The sequence below is a fragment of the Dendropsophus ebraccatus genome, chromosome 1 (assembly GCF_027789765.1).
Source record: "Dendropsophus ebraccatus isolate aDenEbr1 chromosome 1, aDenEbr1.pat, whole genome shotgun sequence".
NCBI classification, from domain to species: Eukaryota; Metazoa; Chordata; class Amphibia; order Anura; family Hylidae; genus Dendropsophus; species Dendropsophus ebraccatus.
Genome location: NC_091454.1, coordinates 118232823 through 118253728, shown reverse-complemented (window position 1 = coordinate 118253728; position 20906 = coordinate 118232823). Strand labels below are relative to the sequence as shown.

At 37.9% G+C, this 20906-nt stretch overlaps 2 protein-coding genes across 5 annotated transcripts in view; one reads left to right on the top strand and one right to left on the bottom strand.

The window, feature by feature from the left end:
• COG5 (component of oligomeric golgi complex 5) overlaps window positions 1-20906 on the bottom strand; it is a 225643-nt gene that overhangs the window by 181248 nt on the left and 23489 nt on the right. The gene's annotated exons all lie outside the window — the stretch shown is intronic.
• On the top strand, window positions 862-7834 carry GPR22 (G protein-coupled receptor 22). Of its 4 annotated transcripts, XM_069977398.1 has the most exons (3): window positions 862-1237; window positions 2018-2259; window positions 4646-7834. In XM_069977398.1, the coding sequence occupies exon 3, from the start codon at window positions 4671-4673 to the stop codon at window positions 5967-5969; it is 1299 nt and encodes a 432-aa protein (XP_069833499.1). In that variant the 5' UTR covers window positions 862-1237; window positions 2018-2259; window positions 4646-4670; the 3' UTR covers window positions 5970-7834. The 4 variants fall into 4 exon arrangements, with proteins under 4 accessions (XP_069833499.1, XP_069833491.1, XP_069833514.1 ...); XM_069977390.1 differs by lacking the exon at window positions 2018-2259; XM_069977413.1 differs by lacking the exons at window positions 862-1237; window positions 2018-2259 and adding an exon at window positions 1787-1829.

Genomic DNA, 20906 nt, shown 5'->3' with positions numbered 1-20906 from the left:
CATTGCCCGAAAATGATATAGCAGAAATCCCTATTAGCAGACCTATAAAACAATGCTAGTAGTTTAATCAGTGGGATACTGGTAATTTGTTCCATTTAATGTACATCATATTTTATGCCCAGCTTGTGCCAATGGTTACTACATAAATTTTGGCCTCATTTGAAAATGTATCAAGGAGCAGTCTATGGAAATACAGTTCTTGGGGGTGTATGCTTAGGAAAACACGGCACTAAAATAATCAAATTTTGGCTATACTCTGCCACCTACTTTTGCCATCTGGATGCAGCGTTTTTTGTTTTTTTTCATCATGCCCCCTAAGACTCCATCACCACCACTACAGTACACCGTTCATGTTACGCCACAGCCAATCAGCGGCTTGCATGTAAAGCCTACTATCACCCTATGATAGGCTGCAGCATCGTGTGAACGTTGCACATGATGTATTTGTAGCAGGCTTTGTAGGGGCGCTAGAGCAGTAGGGGATTTACCTTAAAACACACATTGTATATTCCACCTACTGATTATTGATAATTCAATGTAACTTATTATAATTATATAATTTGGATGCTAGCTTCACTACAAAATGACAGCACCATCAGACACACAATAATAATATAATAATAATAATAATAATAATAATAATAATAATAATAATAATAATAATAATAATAATTAAAAATAAAAAATTATGACAGCTTAAAACTACTACACAAAATAATGCCTCAGATAGAAGACTCAGAAACAGGTTATTAGAGAGAATTTTAAAATGCAGTGTTGTCCCAAAGCTGAGCAAATCTGGCCAATGAAAATTAGAGAATGCACTGCATCTCTCTGCAGTGGAGAGAAGCACAGAAGCAAGCTGTCATTCTGCAAAAGCAGCCCTAACAAGCAACACTGCTGCTCCTCTCAAAAAGATGGGAGCTCCCTCATGTCTCCTGAGAGCTGCAGCCTTCAGTATGTTAAATGACTTTCATCATGTATTTTCAGTTGCTTATTGATTTCACAGTGGGAAGACTGAGCGAGCAACTGGCCGCAGCAGCCTGGGAGCAGCAGTATATGCTCTGCACGTTAGCACTATGCTGAAACAATGGCTCAACACAAGAACATCGTTTCATTAAGGTCATTTTCTGAAGAGATATGTAGCACCTTGCTTCCTGTATACTCTGCCTACAAGTGAGCAAGATGAAGCAAAGGCAATTTAAGGATGCTCACAAAGGATCTGTCATCTTTGGCACAGGTAAGCGCTGGTTAGCCACTTTTCACATGGTACAGAGTTTTACATTGGGTCTATGCAGCATAAACCTTAATTTGTATCAGATTTTGGGGGGTTATGTTAATAAGGGTATGTGAGCTCATTTGCTTGACAGTGCTAGATAGGTAGAGATTTAGGGTCTATGCTTACATACATAACTGAAATTAAATAGCCTGTATCTAAAAAGTCTCTGTTCAGACATCAGATAGCAGACACAAAGCTGTGTCACTTGCATCCTAACACTCATCTGTATGAAGCGGCTTTGTTTTCAGTTCTAGTATTATCATTTGCATTATCATGAAATTATTCTATTTATTTACATAGCTATGACACAAGTAGAACAGACATGAAAGAACTTATTTGCATTGCATCCAAGGTGATATTCAAAAGCGGGAAAATAATACACAAATACATCATTCAAAGGGATACACTGAAGTTGAATTCATTTCAGACAAGATTGTGACATTATTAAAGGGCATATGCACTTCCCCATGTTTGCTGTACAGTACTTGTTAGAAGGCTGTAAACATACAGTCTCAGATGATCACCAATACGCAGAGGAGACAAGAACAAGCAGGTAAATGGAAACCATAGATTGTGTAGTTCATAAGAGATTAATATATCTCATTTGCATGCATCTAATCATATGTCTGTCTATACAAATATACACGCATTCCACAACATTACAGTCAGATAAAGGAAGGCGCCTCATAAACCATTAGTTACACATCAATATATATAACTATATATTCTTCTCTTTTGAAGGACATTTACACATTACAGCAGTCCTACAATTCAAAAAATAAGAAGTGTAATGACTGGGGTTACAACACCACAAGAGCAGTGGACACTGCTTATAACGTATTATTCCAGAAGACACCAAGGGATTAGCAGAGACCATGGAGGGAACTTTTATGCACTAAATGCAACAAGAAGAGTAGAACTCTGGGAAGACTATCACCATTCAGGCTCTTTCTTTGCAGGTGTGTCTGCAGGAAAACAAAATGGTGAGCAATTCACATGCTGTAAAATAATTTGTATGACTGGGCAGTAGATACTAGAACCACAAAGGTGTAAAATAACTACAAAATATGGACCTACTGTATATAGAAAAAGGATGTCTTTACATTGATATTGTACTCAATGACCTTTTTTTCTATTAACCAGAACACCTAAGACTGAACACCACCACAGCTGATTTTGGGACGGCACTGTCTGGGGTTGATAACTCTGATTTATGGCTTATGTAACTGGTTTATATCTGCCGTCCATAACCCAGCTGTGGTACATTGTAAACTCTGATTTGACATCAACAAGGATAACATATGTATCAAGTGATCTGATTTGCCATCATGTTACATACTACAACCCAAAAAGGCCAGCCTCTTATTAGCGTGTAAGGAAAGTTTCAGCAATCCAGCTATGATCATAGGGCGAAAAACATGAGCAGCAGCCTGGATAACTAAACATCAGTCAGTTGATATCCATTTGGCGAGCTCCAGTACATCTCTAAATAGATTCCACCCCTGCTGAAAAACAGAGCTGTTGAACATCTTTAAAGTCAACTGAGAGTATGACAATGACATCATGTTTCAATCTCGAAAAAGATGCTTCAGTGAACTAAAGGTCCCTTATGGCAGAAGGAAGCAGGTAGGTGTTTAACAGCATGAAGCCAAGCTCTGCCACACATCTTCAATGCCTAGAATCACAGTTGCTCTCTGCAGCCCACCTCACAACTGCATGATACATTCACAGATAGAAAAGACAAATTCAGTTCATTAACTCTCCCCCTCTCAACGTGCTCTCTCCAGTCACAGGAAATGTAATGCCTGTGACACAGGACTGATGCTTTATCTCTGGCCAGCGTGAGATCTGGCAGTACTCACATTTTCCATTTTCTGCAGACACTCTTAGTTACACACAGAAATAAGAAGTGAAAAAAAAAATCTTGACACAACGTGAACCGCTAACTCAAGGATAGCTCAGGTTTTATTTAATGAGAAATTATATACGCTGATGTGCACATTGATAACTTAAATCTGATTTGTACACTGCTAGTATGTATTGCATTTACTTTGTTTCAGACAAAATGCCAAGATAAACATAAAGGTGAAAAGTATCGGAGCGGTCCAAGGAATTATCCAGCCGCAAATGTTGTTTACATCACACTGTGTTACTCTAGATATATCTGTTCTGATCCCCCTCCAATTAGGCAGAATTTTACTTGAACAGGAAACAAACCAGATCACTACACCGTAAAAAGAGCCGCACACATACACAACACAATGCATATTCAAAACACAAGGGCAAGTCCAGCTCCGTTTACCTTATAATATACAATGCCGTAATACTCATGTAAAACAATGAGTACTTACATATTATACAGTGCTGATGATAAAGTTAAAAGAAAATCCCACAACCTGCAAGGATACAGTATATCGGTATAGCCATTTCATATCTTTGGATTCAATGGACTTTTGTAAATCCAAAAAGCATTACAATTAGATAAAATGTCAATTATTTGTCCATTTGACTGTGCCGAGCAGTGGAGTGAGCGCAAACTGCATTCATGTATTAGAAACTTAAAGAGGTAGGAACCTATTGCAGCAACCAACACACTGGTAAGAAAAATGTAATAATATTGCAGAAAAATATTTAGAAACATTAAACTTAGAAGAACTTTCTACTAGTTGCTATAGCAACTACAGGGCAGACTAAACCCCATTTGCATAAATTAGAGGACTTGCAAAGACTGCAAATCAATGGAAGCTAAATAAAGAACACATTGAGAATATATTATACATGTACTGTATATATAAATACATATATGCACACACAAACATCCATGGTGATATTGGTTAATACTCTGAATATTACTGTAAATACTGCTAAAGTGTGAACTAATCTTTTCTGAGAGTTGATTTCCACATTCAGCTTGGGTTAAGGTGGAGCTACATTATCTTTGTTAGAAATATACAGAGCTCAAACAGCCACAATGCTTGTAAAATGCAGTTTGTAAAGCTTAGGTATTTAGTTTTGATATCAAAGAAACGTAATGGTAGATATAAAAGCAATCTGATCCTAATCCAAATGCTTGGAAGAAGAAGTGGCCCCACCATTGCCCCTCTATTAAATCAATAGGGGAAGGGGCACTTTATCAATGCAATCTTGTATCCATCGCTGGCCCAAATTACAATCTGTATTTAGTACAAGGACTGCTAACTTTATTCTGCTTATGGTGTAAACAGTGATCTGATCTGATCTTGAAACAAAATCTATATATATCCCCTCTCTCTCTCTCGCTTTGTAACACATATTTGCTTAGTGGAGTATGCAGCTGAACAGCAATTTGAATAGATAGCACTAAATGTGACTTTTTTTGCCTATTCACAGGACTCATGCCACCTAATTCAAAAGGATGTTTTTCACCTTCATGCTGGAAACCAACATGCAGTCTGAGGCTAATATAACAGTCCGCGATGAGATTAATGACGTCAGCAGAAACATGTACAGACCGCTGTCATACCCGCTTAGCTTCCAAATTTCCCTCACTTGTTTCCTCATGCTGGAAATTGTTCTGGGCCTTGGAAGCAACCTCACCGTACTGGTTCTTTACTGCATGAAGTCCAATCTTATCAACTCTGTCAGCAACATTATCACTATGAACCTCCATGTTCTTGATGTGATAATATGTGTAGGATGCATCCCTCTAACTATTGTAATCCTACTCCTACCACTGGAGAGCAATAGTGCACTGATTTGCTGCTTCCATGAAGCGTGCGTCTCATTCGCCAGTGTTTCCACTGCTGTTAATGTATTTGCGATTACTCTGGATCGTTACGACATTTCCGTCAAACCTGCCAATCGTATCCTGACAATGGGCCGAGCAGTTATATTGATGACAACAACATGGATAGTATCTTTCTTTGCTTTTCTTATTCCTTTCATTGAAGTGAGCTTTTTCAGCTTTCAAAGTGAAAACAAGTGGGAGAACAAAACACTGTTGTGTGTGAGCACAAATGAATATCACACTGAACTTGGGATGTATTATCACCTGCTGGTTCAGATTCCCATTTTCTTTTTCACAATTGTCGTTATGTTAATCACATACAGCAAAATTCTTCAAGCCCTCAACATTCGAATAGGCACAAGGTTTTCAACAGGGCAAAAGAAGAAAATACGAAAGAAAAAAACGATTTCTCTGGCCACACAACACGAGACAACAGATATATCGCAAAGCAGTGGGGGGAGAAATGTGGTGCTTGGTGTGAGAACTTCTGTATCTGTTATTATTGCCCTACGCCGAGCAGTAAAGAGACATAGGGAGAGACGGGAAAGGCAAAAAAGGGTCTTCAAGATGTCACTGTTAATCATTTCGACCTTTCTGTTTTGTTGGACGCCTATTTCCTTATTGAATACGACAATTTTATGTCTTGGCCCAAGTGACCTTTTGGTTAAACTCAGACTGTGCTTTTTGGTCATGGCTTATGGAACCACCATCTTCCACCCTCTGTTGTATGCATTTACAAGACAAAAATTCCAAAAAGTTTTAAAGAGCAAAATGAAAAAAAGGGTGGTTTCAATTGTGGAAGCTGATCCTATGCCTAACAATGCAGTGATTCATAACTCATGGATAGAACCCAAAAGGAGTAAACCGTTAACTGATGACAATGAAGCTAGACAAAAATGTCTGGCACCTCAGGTTGTCACTGACTAGGTTAAGGTTTCTGTTTTTCTATTTCAAACACGTGGGAACATAAAAGAAATCCTACAACCTACTTTTTTGTTTAATTTATTTTTACATGAATAACTACACTGTATACTTTAAATACATTGTACTTGGGCTAGATATTCAGTTTACTCACTACCTATAGTTCATTGGGCATGGCAGTCTGTTCAAGTATTGTGTATATACTGTCAGTATTTTGTTCACAGAAAGACATTTATGTGTATCAGATTTTTTTAAGAAAAGAGAAAACTAGACAATAAATATATCTTTTAAACAGTAAAAAGTTTGGAAAAAAAAATCATTTTGGAATAGTTGAAAAAAAAAAAAAAATCCTAAAATGAGGCAGTGACTCCAGGAGCTTGCCCAGTTCTGTTTTTAGCATTTTTAAAAATGCTAAATGATATTAAAAATATAAATGAATATTTAGGCTATGCTCACATCCGGAATAAACAATGGCTGTTGTTTGCTGTGTAAGGACCATCATTTTATTTTATTTGGATTGGATTTGGATATGCCTGCAATCCAATTAACCATTAAACTCTATGCAATGTACAGCCATCAGAAAGGCCATACATTGTGTGAACAGAGCAGAACTATTGCCCTTGTTTATACTCTAGTGGCCGGAAATAATTGACATGTCAATTATTTCTGTGGCCGTACGGAACAATGTCCGGTGTTCAACACAGTGTGGGCACAACTGCCGTTCTTCCCATAGAGTTCAATGCAGTGCGGACATTGTTTTAATTGCCAACAACGGCTGTTATTGGTTTAAAAAATACACTGTGCTGTGTGAATATGGCTTTAAAGTGTATGATACACTATAATTCCAACAAATACCTGGCGGTTGTCTGGACCATTTATAAATAAGCCAGAACTTTCAGTTTACAAAACATTTTAACCAATAAGGAACATTAGAAATCTTAGATATAAGACTTTAGCATTACATTAGAGAAAGACCATTCTGGCCAGATACTTAAAGTCACACAACCTGGGGATGTGAAAAAAAGATATTTGCACATGTTTTTACAGTGTGGGAACGCAGCCTAAAGGATTATCTCCATCTCAATAAACATAGTAATACTTATAGATAGAGCTGGGCAATACGGAATGAAAAAAATTACAATATAAAAAAATAGAACATTCTTCTACTTGCAGGCACCTTAGATACTATTTTAATGGTCATTAACAAGGTAGATATAGTGATGAAGGGGAACTCACCGATGCAGGAAACTGTAATTTATTGTATGAAACAATAACAGATGCATTCGTTGAACACACGAGAACTTGCAAGAGCTTTCCACAGGCGTGGACCTAGGCAGCATCTCTAAAAAAAGACCAGCACTGAGATCCCTGCATGCCGATAAACTGCAAAATCATTTTTTTTACATATATCTGATGGTACATTCCTTTTAAAATGATTGTCTAGGAAATCAGGTGAATGTACCATTTTGATCACTTTAATGCTTATTTCACTACCTTTGGACTGGTAACAGTATTTCACATTTGATGGGGCTAAGATGGTACCATTTTACATGGATGTAGCATAGTCTCTCAGTGGGTTAGGTTGTTAGGAGAGACAGCATTGTTTTCAAACAGGCAAAAGATGGCTGTGAAATATTATATATAAGCAGGTAACTTAGGTAACACATTGAGGCTGGGTTCACACTACGTACATTTCAGGCAGTATTTGGTCCGCAAGTCTGGTCCTCATAGCAACCAAAACCAGGAGTGGATTGAAAACACAGAAAGGCTCTGTTCACACAATGTTGAAATTGAGTGGATGGCCTCCATATAACAGTAAATAACTGCCATTATTTCAATATAACAGCCATTGTTTTAAAATAACAGCAAATATTTGCCATTAAATGACGGCCATCCACTCAATTACAACATTATGTAAACAGATCCTTTCTGTGTTTTCAATCCACTCCTGGTTTTGGTTGCTATACAGCCTCAAATATACGTAGTGTGAACCCAGCCTAAAGGGGTATTCCCACAATGACACTGATGGCTCATATCATTAATCTTTCCAAATAAACTCAGGTTGTAAAAATGTATTTACTCAATCCACTAAATAACCAATGCTAACCGTTTACCTATCACTGCCATCCTTCAATAAATCTTCATTCCATTGTTGTTCATCCCTATGTTACTCCTATTAAATCACTGGTTCTTCCTGGGCAGGGCAGCCTTGTAGTTTCACATATCCTTAAAACCTTATTACACTAAACGATTATCGGGGGTACTTGGCTAATTACAGGCCATTCAGGACAATAATAATTTATATAATAGCGCACGCTGAAAGGTAATGATCAGCCGATCATAGTTTTTCAACATACTGAAGAGCACAAGAGCACAATTTGTGCACTGATGGTCTGCTGTGCATCAATCTATATAATAGGAGCTGCTGTAGCAGACCACTGCTGACTTCAATGGGCCGACCGAATGATCCTTAGATCCCACTGCTCCCCGTTCACGGTCTCTGCGTGTAATAGCACGGGCAGCAAACACGGAACAAGGGAGAAGGGAGGGCTGAACTGACAGGTCGCTGCTCGCTTTCTCAGATCATCAGGCAGCAAAATGCTGCCTTTACTCCATGGGGCAAGCATAGATGGAGGAAGTAAAGCAAAAACTGCTTCTTGAGAAATATGCAGTGGGAAATCTGCACCAAATCTGCTTAATTTGGCATGGGATTGTAGTGTAGATTTCCCGGCAAATCATGGAATCAGAATGCCTCCAGAACCTTTCCACAGCATTCTCAACTTGTATACACTTACCTTAATACTCAATAGACATAAAATACTAAGTAACAGACATAGTGCTATATAAAGTTGCAAAAGTACACCTGTTCTCCCTACAGTTCCTAAGTATAATTAAATTAGTTAATCCACAGACAATAGAGTTAATCTGGTAATACAGTTTGCCTTTGTAGTTTTCAGCTACGTTTTTGCAGAACAAATATGCTAGAGATTTCATGCAAATGATGCAAAACTAAAATATTACTCATTTGCAATGAATTTTAAATATATTTCCATTTTGGTGCTGAAAAACTCTTTCTGCTCTGAATTTTCTGTCGCATGAAATCTACAGTGGACTGATCCCCAGCAGATTCACACTGTGTGAACATTCCCTCGGTTTATAAATCCTAAGGCCACAGCAGTACAATCTTGGTTACTCTTCATATTTAAAAAAGGAATGATAGTTGAGAGATGCCGTCTATTATACTGTTAAAATCTAGAGGAAGGATAAACCCAACCTTTAATTTACTTGTATTACACACATTACAACAATACCAATAACATTATTGGAATTCCCAGGATAAAAAGTGTGCTAGCAATAAATAAAAGAATGAACAAATGAATGAATGAATGAATGAATGAAGACTAGTTTCATTTTGGTTCTAATATTTTTTAAGGGAATCTGTCGTCTGATATGAGGCCTCTAAACTAACACCATGGTGTTATATGGCTGGGGAAAGTCTTTATGAAGATGCCCATTTTAGCATAATGTCTAAAGTTTCAGTGTCCCCGTTATTAAAAAAATAATTAGAAATCACAGAGATACATCAAACACTTTGAACGGTTGGGGTCTAAGTGCTCAGACTGCGACCGCTCAAGAGAACAAGTACAGGTACCCTTTAAGTTTAACGTTGCACAAGCTATTTGCTAACTACCACTGAAGAGTCATAGGGCTGGTGCTGCTATCCAGAAGAGTAATTCATGACTCTTTAAGACAGCAGAACCACCCCAATGACTCTTTAATGGTAAATAGCATACAGCATGTCTTATGGTGGTAACGGTTTAGAGAGTCCTGCAACTTTAAGGGATTTTGTTTTTTTTATGCCATTTACTTTGAAATAAAACTGCAGGTAAGCGTGATGACAGCGATACCCACTATATATATATTTTTTTGTTATGTTTTAGTGCTTTTAAAGAATTTAATCTTAAAATAAACATGCTTTGAATCAACCATATTCTGATTTTGTCTTCAGAGCAGTACAGCAGGCTCATTTTTTTGGGTTGTGATCTGCATTAATATTGGTACCATTTTGGAGTAGATGGGACTTTAATGTTACTTTTTACTCAATTTTATCTCATATATGATATGACCAAAAATCAGCAGTTCTGGCATTATTTTTTCATATCATTGTTCATTGCGTGGCATCCATAACATTAGTTTACTAGTTTGGACAAATTTACAAGATGATACAAAATATATATATATATTTTTTTTTTTAATGAAAAATGTGAAAAAGGGGTGTTTTTAACCTCTTCTTCTGTGGGAGATTTTTGGCAAATTTGTAAAGACCTCCAGCAGCCATAACAACCAATGGGCATCATGCTTTTGTGTTGAAGGGTGCCATTTGGACCCCTGACAGGTCCAGCACCTGTCAGGTCACTCTCTGCAATTTCTTTTGGGGGGCAAACTTTTTTTTTAAATAATCTTTTGTATTGGTTGTGCTGGTAAGCGTGTCTGTACCGACTATACAAGTATATTTGTGTGCCGTGTTGGTGCCTATCGGACATCTGACATGTGCTATTTTGTTTGACATTGTGCTGTTCTGCCTATGTATCTAAACTTATGAGAACGGCCGATAATCGGCAAAGTAAAACAGGTAATAATTTAGTGCAATAGGGTCTTAAGCTTGAGAAAGACCATGTAGGTCGAAACGTTGCTGCTATGTATGTGTCATGAGGTAATAAAGCACTTTTTTGCTTTTGCACTTTAAACTGCCCGGATGCTGTTACCTTTGCATTTGTATGGACTCTAGTTGTGGTGGACTACAGGACTGGAAAATGTTCTTCATCTCCTTTTTTGATTCCTGTTTACAATGTTTTGAGTCCGGTCTAGGACTGAAGGAGTGCAGTGGTATTTTTTAGTTTTTTTTTTTGTTGTTCCCCCCCACCCCCACCTTACGACCGTGGACCTGGAAGTGTGATACAGTATACTCACTAAATCACTGTCGACCGCAGCCGCCATCTTCAGATGATCACATCATCTTGAGGAGGCCGTCCTAACTGCTCCAGCCCTCCCTCATGCTGGCCCCCCTCCAGCGCATCATCAGCTGCTTAGCTGACATTGGCTGAGCATAACAGAAGCCCCACATGTCTTCTGTTATGCTCAGCCAATCACGGCTGAGCAACTGATGATGCGCTGGAGGGGGGCCGGCATGAGGGAGGGTTGGAGCAGTCAGGCGGGCCACCTGAAGATGACGTGATTGTCCGAAAATGGTGGCTGTGGTCGACAGTGATTTCGTGAGTATACTGTATCACACTTCCAGGTCCACGGTCGGGGGGGGAAGGGCTTATTGGGGAAGGGAGCCATTCACCTTAATAACACACATTATAATGTTGTATAACTTTGTAATGTGTGTTATTTAGTGAAAAAATGTTTTACACCGCACTACCCCTTTAAGTCTTTCATAATTGCTGGCATCATGTTACAATATAGGGTAACTACTATACCATGTTGAAGAAACAGTAATGCACAGAATATCACTACACAGTGACCATAAAACAGTGTGTCCAAATAAAAGAACAGAAAAGACAGGCCTAAATGATATCTTAACAAAATATATAATACATATTGTAATAATAAAGCAAATAAAAAGTAATGAGGTGATAAGCACAGGTTTGGGAGGTTACTCTCTTTTCTACTCCCACATCTCAATACAACCATGATGCCCATAACTACCATATTGTGCCGCAAGTACCCACTACTGTATAGCTATGTTTTGCTAAAACACAGCTCAGTTCTCCCCCCCCCCCAAAAAAAAAAAGCTACACTGTGCCCAAGCCAAATATCATCTACCTGTATTGATAAATGCACCATTCTTTTTAATGCAGTAATTCTGGAAAACTGGAATTATTGTGCCAATGTAACATAGTTACAGAGTTAATAATGCTGAAAGACCACAAGAAGTTCAACCTACAGAAACCCTAATGTGTTGATCCAGAGGAAGGCAAAAACCCCTATGAGGCAGATGCCAATTACCCCATCACAGAGAGAAAATTCCTTTCCAACTCCAAAATGGCATCAGAATAATCCCTGGATCAACGTATCGTCAAAGATCTAATGCCCATAACTTATAATGTTAAATATTTAGCAAGAAAAGCATCCAGGACTCCCTCAAACTTATTTAATGAATTAGCCATGACAACATCATGTGGCAGAGTTCCATAGTCTCACTGCTCTTACAGTAAAGAATCCGCCTCGATGCTAATGGTGAGACCTTCTTTCCTCTAGATGTAGAGGATGCCCCCTTGTCATGGTTACAGGCCTAGGTGTAAAAAGATCACTACAAAGATCTCTGTACTGTCCATTCATACATTTGGACATTGTGATCAGATCGCCACTAAGACGTCTATTTTCTAAACTAAATAACCGTAGTCCAAACTAAATGGCCTTAGCTGCCCTCCTCTACACCCGCTCCAATTCAGCTGTGTCCATCTTATATACTGGTGCTCAACTGTAACTGTATTATATAAATATTTGAACACAAGATATACTGTACTAAGAATCTTAGTTAATATTTATATATTCTGTAACCTGCCTCTGTATACATGTTGCATGTATAGGTGCACATAAGGGTGTTTATGAAGCGGAAAGAGCAGTATGTATATAGCTATACCGTATATTGGGATATTTGAATGATCTCTACAGCAGCTACTCCACTTCTCACACAACTGACTATACAACTTCCCTAGACAGACTCCATGACATAGCAGATAACTCTGATTTACTGGGCATCCTTTCCTGCTGGTCCTCTGTATTAGTTGGCATGGTAGGTTAAGCTAGGCATTTTTTACTGGTTAAAATGAATTAACTGAAAAAAAGAACAGATTTTTTTAATGTAGGATTTGTCGTGTTTTTAAGTGCTCTTTAAAGTAACATTCGCCATATGCCATCATTATAATTATTGCAGTAAAACAATGAAACAATGGCAAAAAATATAAATAATAATAATAATGTTAAATAAGTGGAATTGTGGTTTTCATGACACACTAAACAGATGTAAGAAAAATGCTTTACTCTATGAAAGACACAGTGGATTTTGGCCTTAATGGCCTTAATAGGGTTAGTTTTCATTTTTTCATTTTTGTTTTTGTCTCCTTGCACAGACAATGAAACTTAAATGACGGACAGCAGTGCGATTGCTATGGCCCGTCATTAACGTGGAGGATCTGGCTGCTGATAGCATCTTTAAATTCTCAAAACAACAGATCTAATGACCATCAATGACCACAGGGTGCCAACAGAAGAAGGCAAAAGTAGCCTGTTTCCCTTTGTTTTAGAATTAAAAATGATTAAATAGTAATCCATATTATGATATCCATATAGTGACAATACTAGGCTACAGGTTAAATCTTTTTACAATCAATCATTCACTTCCTTTTTTGTTATTCATCCTTAAATACAAAAACAAAAAAACAAAGACAAAACAAATAAAACACTAAAATATACTAAAAAAAGCACTTATTTATCTAAAAGGGAATAGGACAGTTGTAGAAATTTCTGCAAATAATCTGCCACACATATGAATTCACCCTTATGGGATGCTCAAACAGGCAAAAATAACCCCAAAAATGTTTAAACATCTCCCCAAACATCTAGAACATGTTCAGTTTCCAGCTCCTAAAGACTTAAAGGATGCTAAAAGTAACATGAAAACAGCACTGAAAATTATTTACAAAGCATATGATCTGCAGCAAAAAGATTTGCATTATATACAGTAAGTGGGAAAATACCTCAAGAGTATGTTTACACACTGCATAAAATGTATGTAAAATCAGTCACATCTGCAGTGTGTGAACATATCCTAAAAGGCACAGAAAATTGGTAGCGTCTGTTGGTGGTGCATGAAACTACAGCTCATGGTGGCAGAAATTCTGTGGGAGAGGAGTATTCAGGGTGGGAGGACTGATGAACAGCAATATACTCTGGAAGTTATGGTACTCAGCAACTGCTTAAAGGGGTTATCCAGGCTTACAAAAATATGGCCGATTTTCTTCAGAAACAACACGACTTGTTTCCAGTTTGGATGGTGTCGTGTTGTTTCGAGGAAAAAAGTGGCCATATTTTTCTAATCAATCAGAAAGTTATAAATAGTAATATTGGCTAAAAGGAGGTACATAGCCACAATACAAATGCATTTGTGACGGCTTTAAAACTGGTGAACAATTATAAATGCTTCTGCAGTAGCCCTATAAGCGTAGTTTACATACCGTACATTTCTATAACAGCCTATGGTGCTTTACACACCGGCCCAGATTTATTCATCTGTCCGAGACAAAAATCGGACACATTGTTGTCTCATAAAGATATCAACCAATCACAGTCCATTTGGAGAAACGAAAGCCGAGCTGTAAATCGTTAATATCTGTCTGTCGGGTTTTTGCCTTACACAGATTAATAAATCTGGGCTACTATCTTCTTATTCTTCTCATTTCTGCTTTTGTGGTTAGGTACAGGGATTAGCACTGAAGGCATTTTGTTTTCAACCATTCTATTCTACCTGCTAATAGCATTAAGAATATCTTGTCTGCTGAACAGAATGTTTTTCAGTTTCTCTTTTTATCCATAAAGTGGGGAGCTGTTATCTCAGACAGCTCCAATACATTTATTGTAAACTAGGCAACAACTGAGAAAAATACTGAGCATAATTACTAGCATAGAGAAACTGTGTCCCTCACTCTAAGCAAACTAAGGCGGTATCACCGTTACTGAAGAGAGCATTCTTTGTACAATACCATTTGAATGTGTTTCAATGAGTTCAAAGCTTAAAGGAGAACTACGGCAATTTACTTTTACACTTAATTAACTCACATTATAAAGTTATATAACTTTGTAATGTGTGTCAATAAGCTATGTGGCCCAGTCACCGGAGGGATGGTAAGTATATATGCTGTGTGTCTGTGTTTTTGTTTTTTTTATTTGGGGGGGCGCGTCGGAGAACTCCTTTAATAATTGGGAATACCCCCTAGAGCAGAGTTTACTGTACATTGCGTTTGTTGCTTAGGAAAGCTTCCTACACACTACATTTGTTCTTTTGGCCTGTACTGGGTAGGGCAGATTATTGAAACTGTTGAAAAGAAATACTGTCTATGTTACCCATAACAACCAGGGTTTAGCTTTCATTTTGTAGGCTGGATTCACACATCCGTGCGCAGTCCGTGATATACAGTCTCTATGCTGGTTGAATATATCACTGACTGAACACTTTAGGGCATGTTTATTTTTCTTTTTGTGCCATTATTCCAGTGTATGTTGGATTTTGTCTGCACAGGGAGTAACATTCTACTACCATTTATAAATCAATTTGCGCTATTTGTGAGTAGTTTACGTCGGCTGTGTCATTTTTTAAATTTTTCGCTTGCTGGGGGCATGGTTTTACATTAGCTACTCTTTTAGACAGTTTTATTATGTGCAATTTTTTATTTTGCACAAAAAGAATTGTACAGCAGTACTCCAGTCAGATCCTGGCATGGTTTTTGTTTTAGTAGCCAATGTTTAAACCACAGAAACTGCTCAAAACATTGTGCTGATTTATGAAGGCCTGTGCACTGGATGGTAAATTGTGAACAAAGTTTTTGTGCTTTTATGTGATGTGTAAAAAGTGAACAAGTGCAGAAAGAAATGCAGCAGTACTTCAATGCAGAAGTGAAAATAAATTTGTGTAACTGTGGTGTAGGGAGTATAAGCCCAAGCAAAGGGTGATAAAAACAAAGTATTTTGTGCAGAGGAATGCCTATAAACAAAAAAAAAAAGACAGAGGCTTCTAAAGGGGAACTATCAGCATGTTAAACCAATCTAACCTGCTGATAGCTGCCTATTGTGCACAGGAGATGCTGAAGAGGAAGGTATGTCTCTTACCTTCCTCCTCAGCACCATTCTGGTGCAGTTAATAGTTTGCTCCACGGGTCAGTTATACCGTTCGGGGCACCCGTAAGGAGCACTGCCCACCCCCATAACGCAGATCCGGCCCACATCATTGATTATAATTAGAGAGGAGTGGGCCTGCCAGGGATGAGCAGTACTCCTAACAGGTGCCCCAGTGCTCCTAACAGTCTTACGGGACCGTGGAGCACACCACTAACTGCACTGGAACAGCGCCAAGGAGAAAGGTAAGACACAAATCTTCCTCCTCAGTGTCTCCTGTGCAATAGGGACATATCAGTAGGTTAGATTTGTCTAACCTGCTTATACTTCCCCTTTAAGAGCATCAAAGAAAGCCAAACACACATACACATAATAATACTTTCCTGATTTTCTTGCACCAACTGTTAAAGCATAAATCAACCCACATAAAAATCATAAGCATCCTATTGACAGTTTCCATTTATTTGCTTTATCACGAACTTCAGTTTCAATATTCAGGTTTTATTTTAAGCTGAGGTACTAGTAGATAACAGCTTGTAATTCCATCTGTAGCAGCAATTACACACTATGAGGCCAGTAGTACTTATGTATGCAAAATCACAATGATTTGATGTGGTATTCTTAGAGAAGCTGTATTATTTCAAGATAATATGACTGATGAAGCCTATTTTTACTTTTAATCATTCACGGGTGGACAAACAAAACTAAAATCAGCACCAGTGCTAAGTAATTCTTTATATATTTTATAATATAAGAATTACTTAGCATTGGTACTGAATTTAATTTTGTTTGTCCTTAGCAATCCAGCACATGTGCAGTGTTCAGTCAAGTGATAACTGGGGGAAATCCTGCCCAGGGGCGTTCTTAAAGATGAACAGGAGGGATGGAGAGGCGTTGCAGGCCCAGGGCACAGGTACTCCAGGCCACGCCAATTGGACACAGGGCTGCAAGTTTAAAGTTGTTTTTTAGGGCAATAACTGCATCACCTGCCAAACGGACCACAGGACAGATCTTGGATTAAAAGCAGCTATCTGAAGGTACAAGTGGTTTGGGGTGGGCAGATTGTGGGTACAGAGTCGCTTTAAATGAATGGCTGTCTATGTAATGAAGAGATGTGACAAGAGCTATCTACTCTGGCACACAAACATGGGGTCAAGCAGGAGACACAACTTTGGGATGTCTATATAACTAAATAGAACATAAGGACAGTAGTTGTGCAGTAAGATAAATTAATATGACCTAACATGGTTGTCACTATATTCTGAGAGAAAATAAATGCATTAGTTTTATAGTATAGGCTGGCATAGACAAAGTGATACCAAATAAAGGTAACATTGTTTGTAAGGCTGAAAAAAACACACACACACAAAAACTCTCTATTGACACACAGTCAAGTCCTAATGTTATAATCACCAGCTAATATCCAGAGTGACCACTGTGTGCACCATAGACAGCGGCTAGACAACTGGGAGTGACTCTATAGGGCCCTGGTAGGTTTTCACAGGTATCTGGAGCTGACTGAAGGGCACACTACAGCTGCTAGAAGGTGCATGGGGGAGTATCAATAGAGCAAACACCATGATCAAGGTAATAGGAAATAAGGGGGGCAGAATCTGTCAGTTTGATGAAGCAGCACACATGACTTATTGGAAAAAGTCACCCTTTGCCAATCAGCAGAGGTCCAAGTCAGATATTGCAGTGAAGGTTTAAGCCTCTTCTGCCAATGCAACTTACACAGTAAGGTTCACCATTTACAGTAAGGTCATTTTGCCAATGAGCTGCTTCACTGTAGAGCGTATGTCTATCCTTGTGCACCTTCGTAGACAACATTCACATATTACCCATTACATATATTTCTGATGCAGGTTAGAACATTTGGATAAGCTTACAGCCATATATTTTAGTGGAAGACAGCTTTTTCTGATAAATGTGTATACATTCAGGACTGTTCACACTTTTCATTCTCATCTAATGTCGCCCAGAATGTGTAACTTTCATGTATTACCTACTAACTTTGAATGTAAGCATGTGTTAAATATTCATATTAATGTTAATTAGGAATTAAAAAGTCAGAGATTTTTGAAACCTAGCAGAACCCAAGAACAAATAAAACTGGAGTGCACATTTAATGACAAACTCAATCTTGGGACAAACACTTGCTAACTGATGTAACCAATTTTCCTAAACAATAAGCTTGCCTTGACACACCAAAGTCTGACACTCAAGGGAGACTGTTATTCGCCCATAATATTAAGTGCTGCACTTGTGAAGCTTAATGCTCAACAGAAAAACAAAACATTTCTATGAACGTTTTTAGACGTTAGGGTGATATGTGTAGAGTCACTCTTTATTACAGTCCATACACAGAGGCACAGAAATTTAGTTACAATTTGAACAACAGAAACAGTCTAGCAATACCAGACATAATATTGATGAAAAGTAACACACATCATGATTGAATGCACAGAACTCCATTGTTAGCTTGTTAATTATGAGAATGATTACTTAAGTATTACATAATTGAAAAACTTATATAACAAGTTAAATGCAGACTGTGTGACTTGTACTGAGACAACCAAGCACAAATCTCATTCTTTGTTAGGTGTAAAGAGGATGCTGGTGTTTCAGAGGCTGTGGTGGAGGAATTACCAAGGCTGCTCTGGACACTTGGAAGTGTCAAACAGAGTGGAATAAAGATGATGGCAAGAAAATAAAAGGTTTCAAAATAAAATTTGTGACTAGAGATGAGTGCATCTCAAGCAGGCTCAAGCACATTTAGTATTTGAATACCAGTGGCTAAAGAAGTTGGATGCAGCTCTAGAGGCCCTATTACATGGATATTACGGACGATAATCACTTTGTGTAATAAAAGGCAACGATCAGCTGACATGCACGATGTTGGCTGATCGCTGTCTTTCAACATGTTGAAAGACAATTGACTATATAGCAAGGATCTGCTGCCATTGACCATGTAATAGGAGTGGTGGTAGCAGACCACCGCCATCTACTATCTAAATAATTGCTCTAAATAACAAGGTGTATAAGATAACAGTACCTCATGAGCCACTAAAGTGTGTATTGGGTCTGGAGGTTAGTTCTCCTGAGCCTACAGGGGTGGAATTAGCAGTGTATAGGATTCTGTATCAAGCCTGTAAGTTAATTGTTCAGCACTGGTTACAAGCTGAGCCTCCCACAATGGCTGAGTTACCAAACAAGCTGAATTCTTCTAATTTATTAGAAAGGGTGTTTACAAAAAGAGGAAAGCAATGAAGAAGTATGAAGCTATTTGGGGTCCATGGGTTAATATCCCAGGACTGCTGTCTCAATTTTTTAAACGCAACTCAATAGAGGCGTTTTTGCTGTTGGCTGATTGTAATAGGGCGGCTATGAGAGGAAGAGCTGTGATCACTGTTTTTCCACTGACATTACAAAAAAAATATATATATCAAAACGGATCCTTTTTTTAATGTACACAAAAACGTAGTAAACCTCATTTTTGTGTCTGTTAAAAAAAATGGATCATCAATTAAAAAAAACCCAAAAAAAACGGATTGCAAAAACGCAGTATGAACCCAGCCTTATGGTGAATTTATTGTTTTTTTGTCATGATTACTAGCATGGTTGGAGGAGTGTATGAAAGTTGGGTGCAGTTTTGGCCTCCGGCCTGTCAGGGTTTCTATCCTATAATATGTTGATGGGATTTCATGTTTTAAAAGTGCCTTGTAATGTATCCTGTGAGAATTTTTAGGACATGGGGTCCTGGAGTGGGGAGGGGAGGGTGGAAAGGGGTGTTGGGGGAGGAGACTTGGGAAAGGGGGGGCATGTTTTACTGACTGTATAGGGGAAAAAAAATCACAATAAAAACTTATCTGATTTACCAAAAAAACATATCTGAGATAAGGAAAAAAAGCTGGGTAAACATCCTGTATGCGTAGGGATTCTATCATTTTGAAAACTGAAAATGTTTGGGTATAATTCTCTGCTCACAATGGGTATTTTATAGCAACTCGCTATATCACTCTATTTACTATTGAATAAAAACAATATCTGTCATCTTGGTAAAAACTCACGATTGTCATTTATGATGATGAACAATTTACTGTTTATGGCTAATATATTACTCTTTACAGGAGGAAATCACAGTAGTATTGATATTTATAAGTGGATACATTTTAAAAGGAATGGTTCCAGAGCTTCTAATATGTTTATGTCTACGGATAACAGGGTATTTGAACAATGGCTATATTGATATAAATTGCTGAAGAATGAGTGTTCTTGATCCAAGGACTGCTTACGAAACAACTGAAATGCACAAGGCGTTGTTATTGCAAGTTTTGTTCCAGTCATCACAACCTAAAAGTATGTATGTTCTGTGCAAAGAACTAAAACATGGATGTACAGATACAAACAGGCCATGATGTTTTATACATGATGCACACAATAGTATATGGGTGAAAAAATATTTCCAATATCATGTATAACCGTTAAACATTTTCTTCTGTTATGAAATAAATAAAAGAATTCATTAGTTTTATAATGACACCACTTCTACAGATGAGAACAGTATGGAGAACAGCTAATGCAAGTTATAGGGGTTAAAAAGCTAGATCATATTCACCAACCTCCTAATGGCAAGGCAGGTAAAATCACATAGAGGGACAAGTATCAACCTTGTGCTCCTTAGCCTTTTTTGGCGTATGTGTGATGTGCACAGACCTTCGTCATATTTACTAAACAGTGTAGCTCGGTATATATGTAAATATGACAGCTTGCACCTGTTTTTTTCTTTCTTGACTTATGTGGGAGTGGTTATTCTTAAGAATTTTCCAAGCTGTGATTTATTATGTATGCATTTTGGAATATTCGCATATTTATTCCCATCTGTACTCCAGTCCCAGAGTAGCAGAATTTTCAAAACTAAGGTAAATTTATGAATACCTGCAGTAAAGCTAATGGCAGGTGATTTATAAACCAACGTGCAAATATTCATAAATACTTGACTAGGCCGCAAACATATAAGCCAGTACACAGTGATAAAAATATTCG

Bases quoted from the DNA above. Each gene is read 5' to 3' on its own strand.
- GPR22 (XM_069977390.1), top strand. From the start codon at position 4,671: ATGTTTTTCACCTTCATGCTGGAAACCAACATGCAGTCTGAGGCTAAT.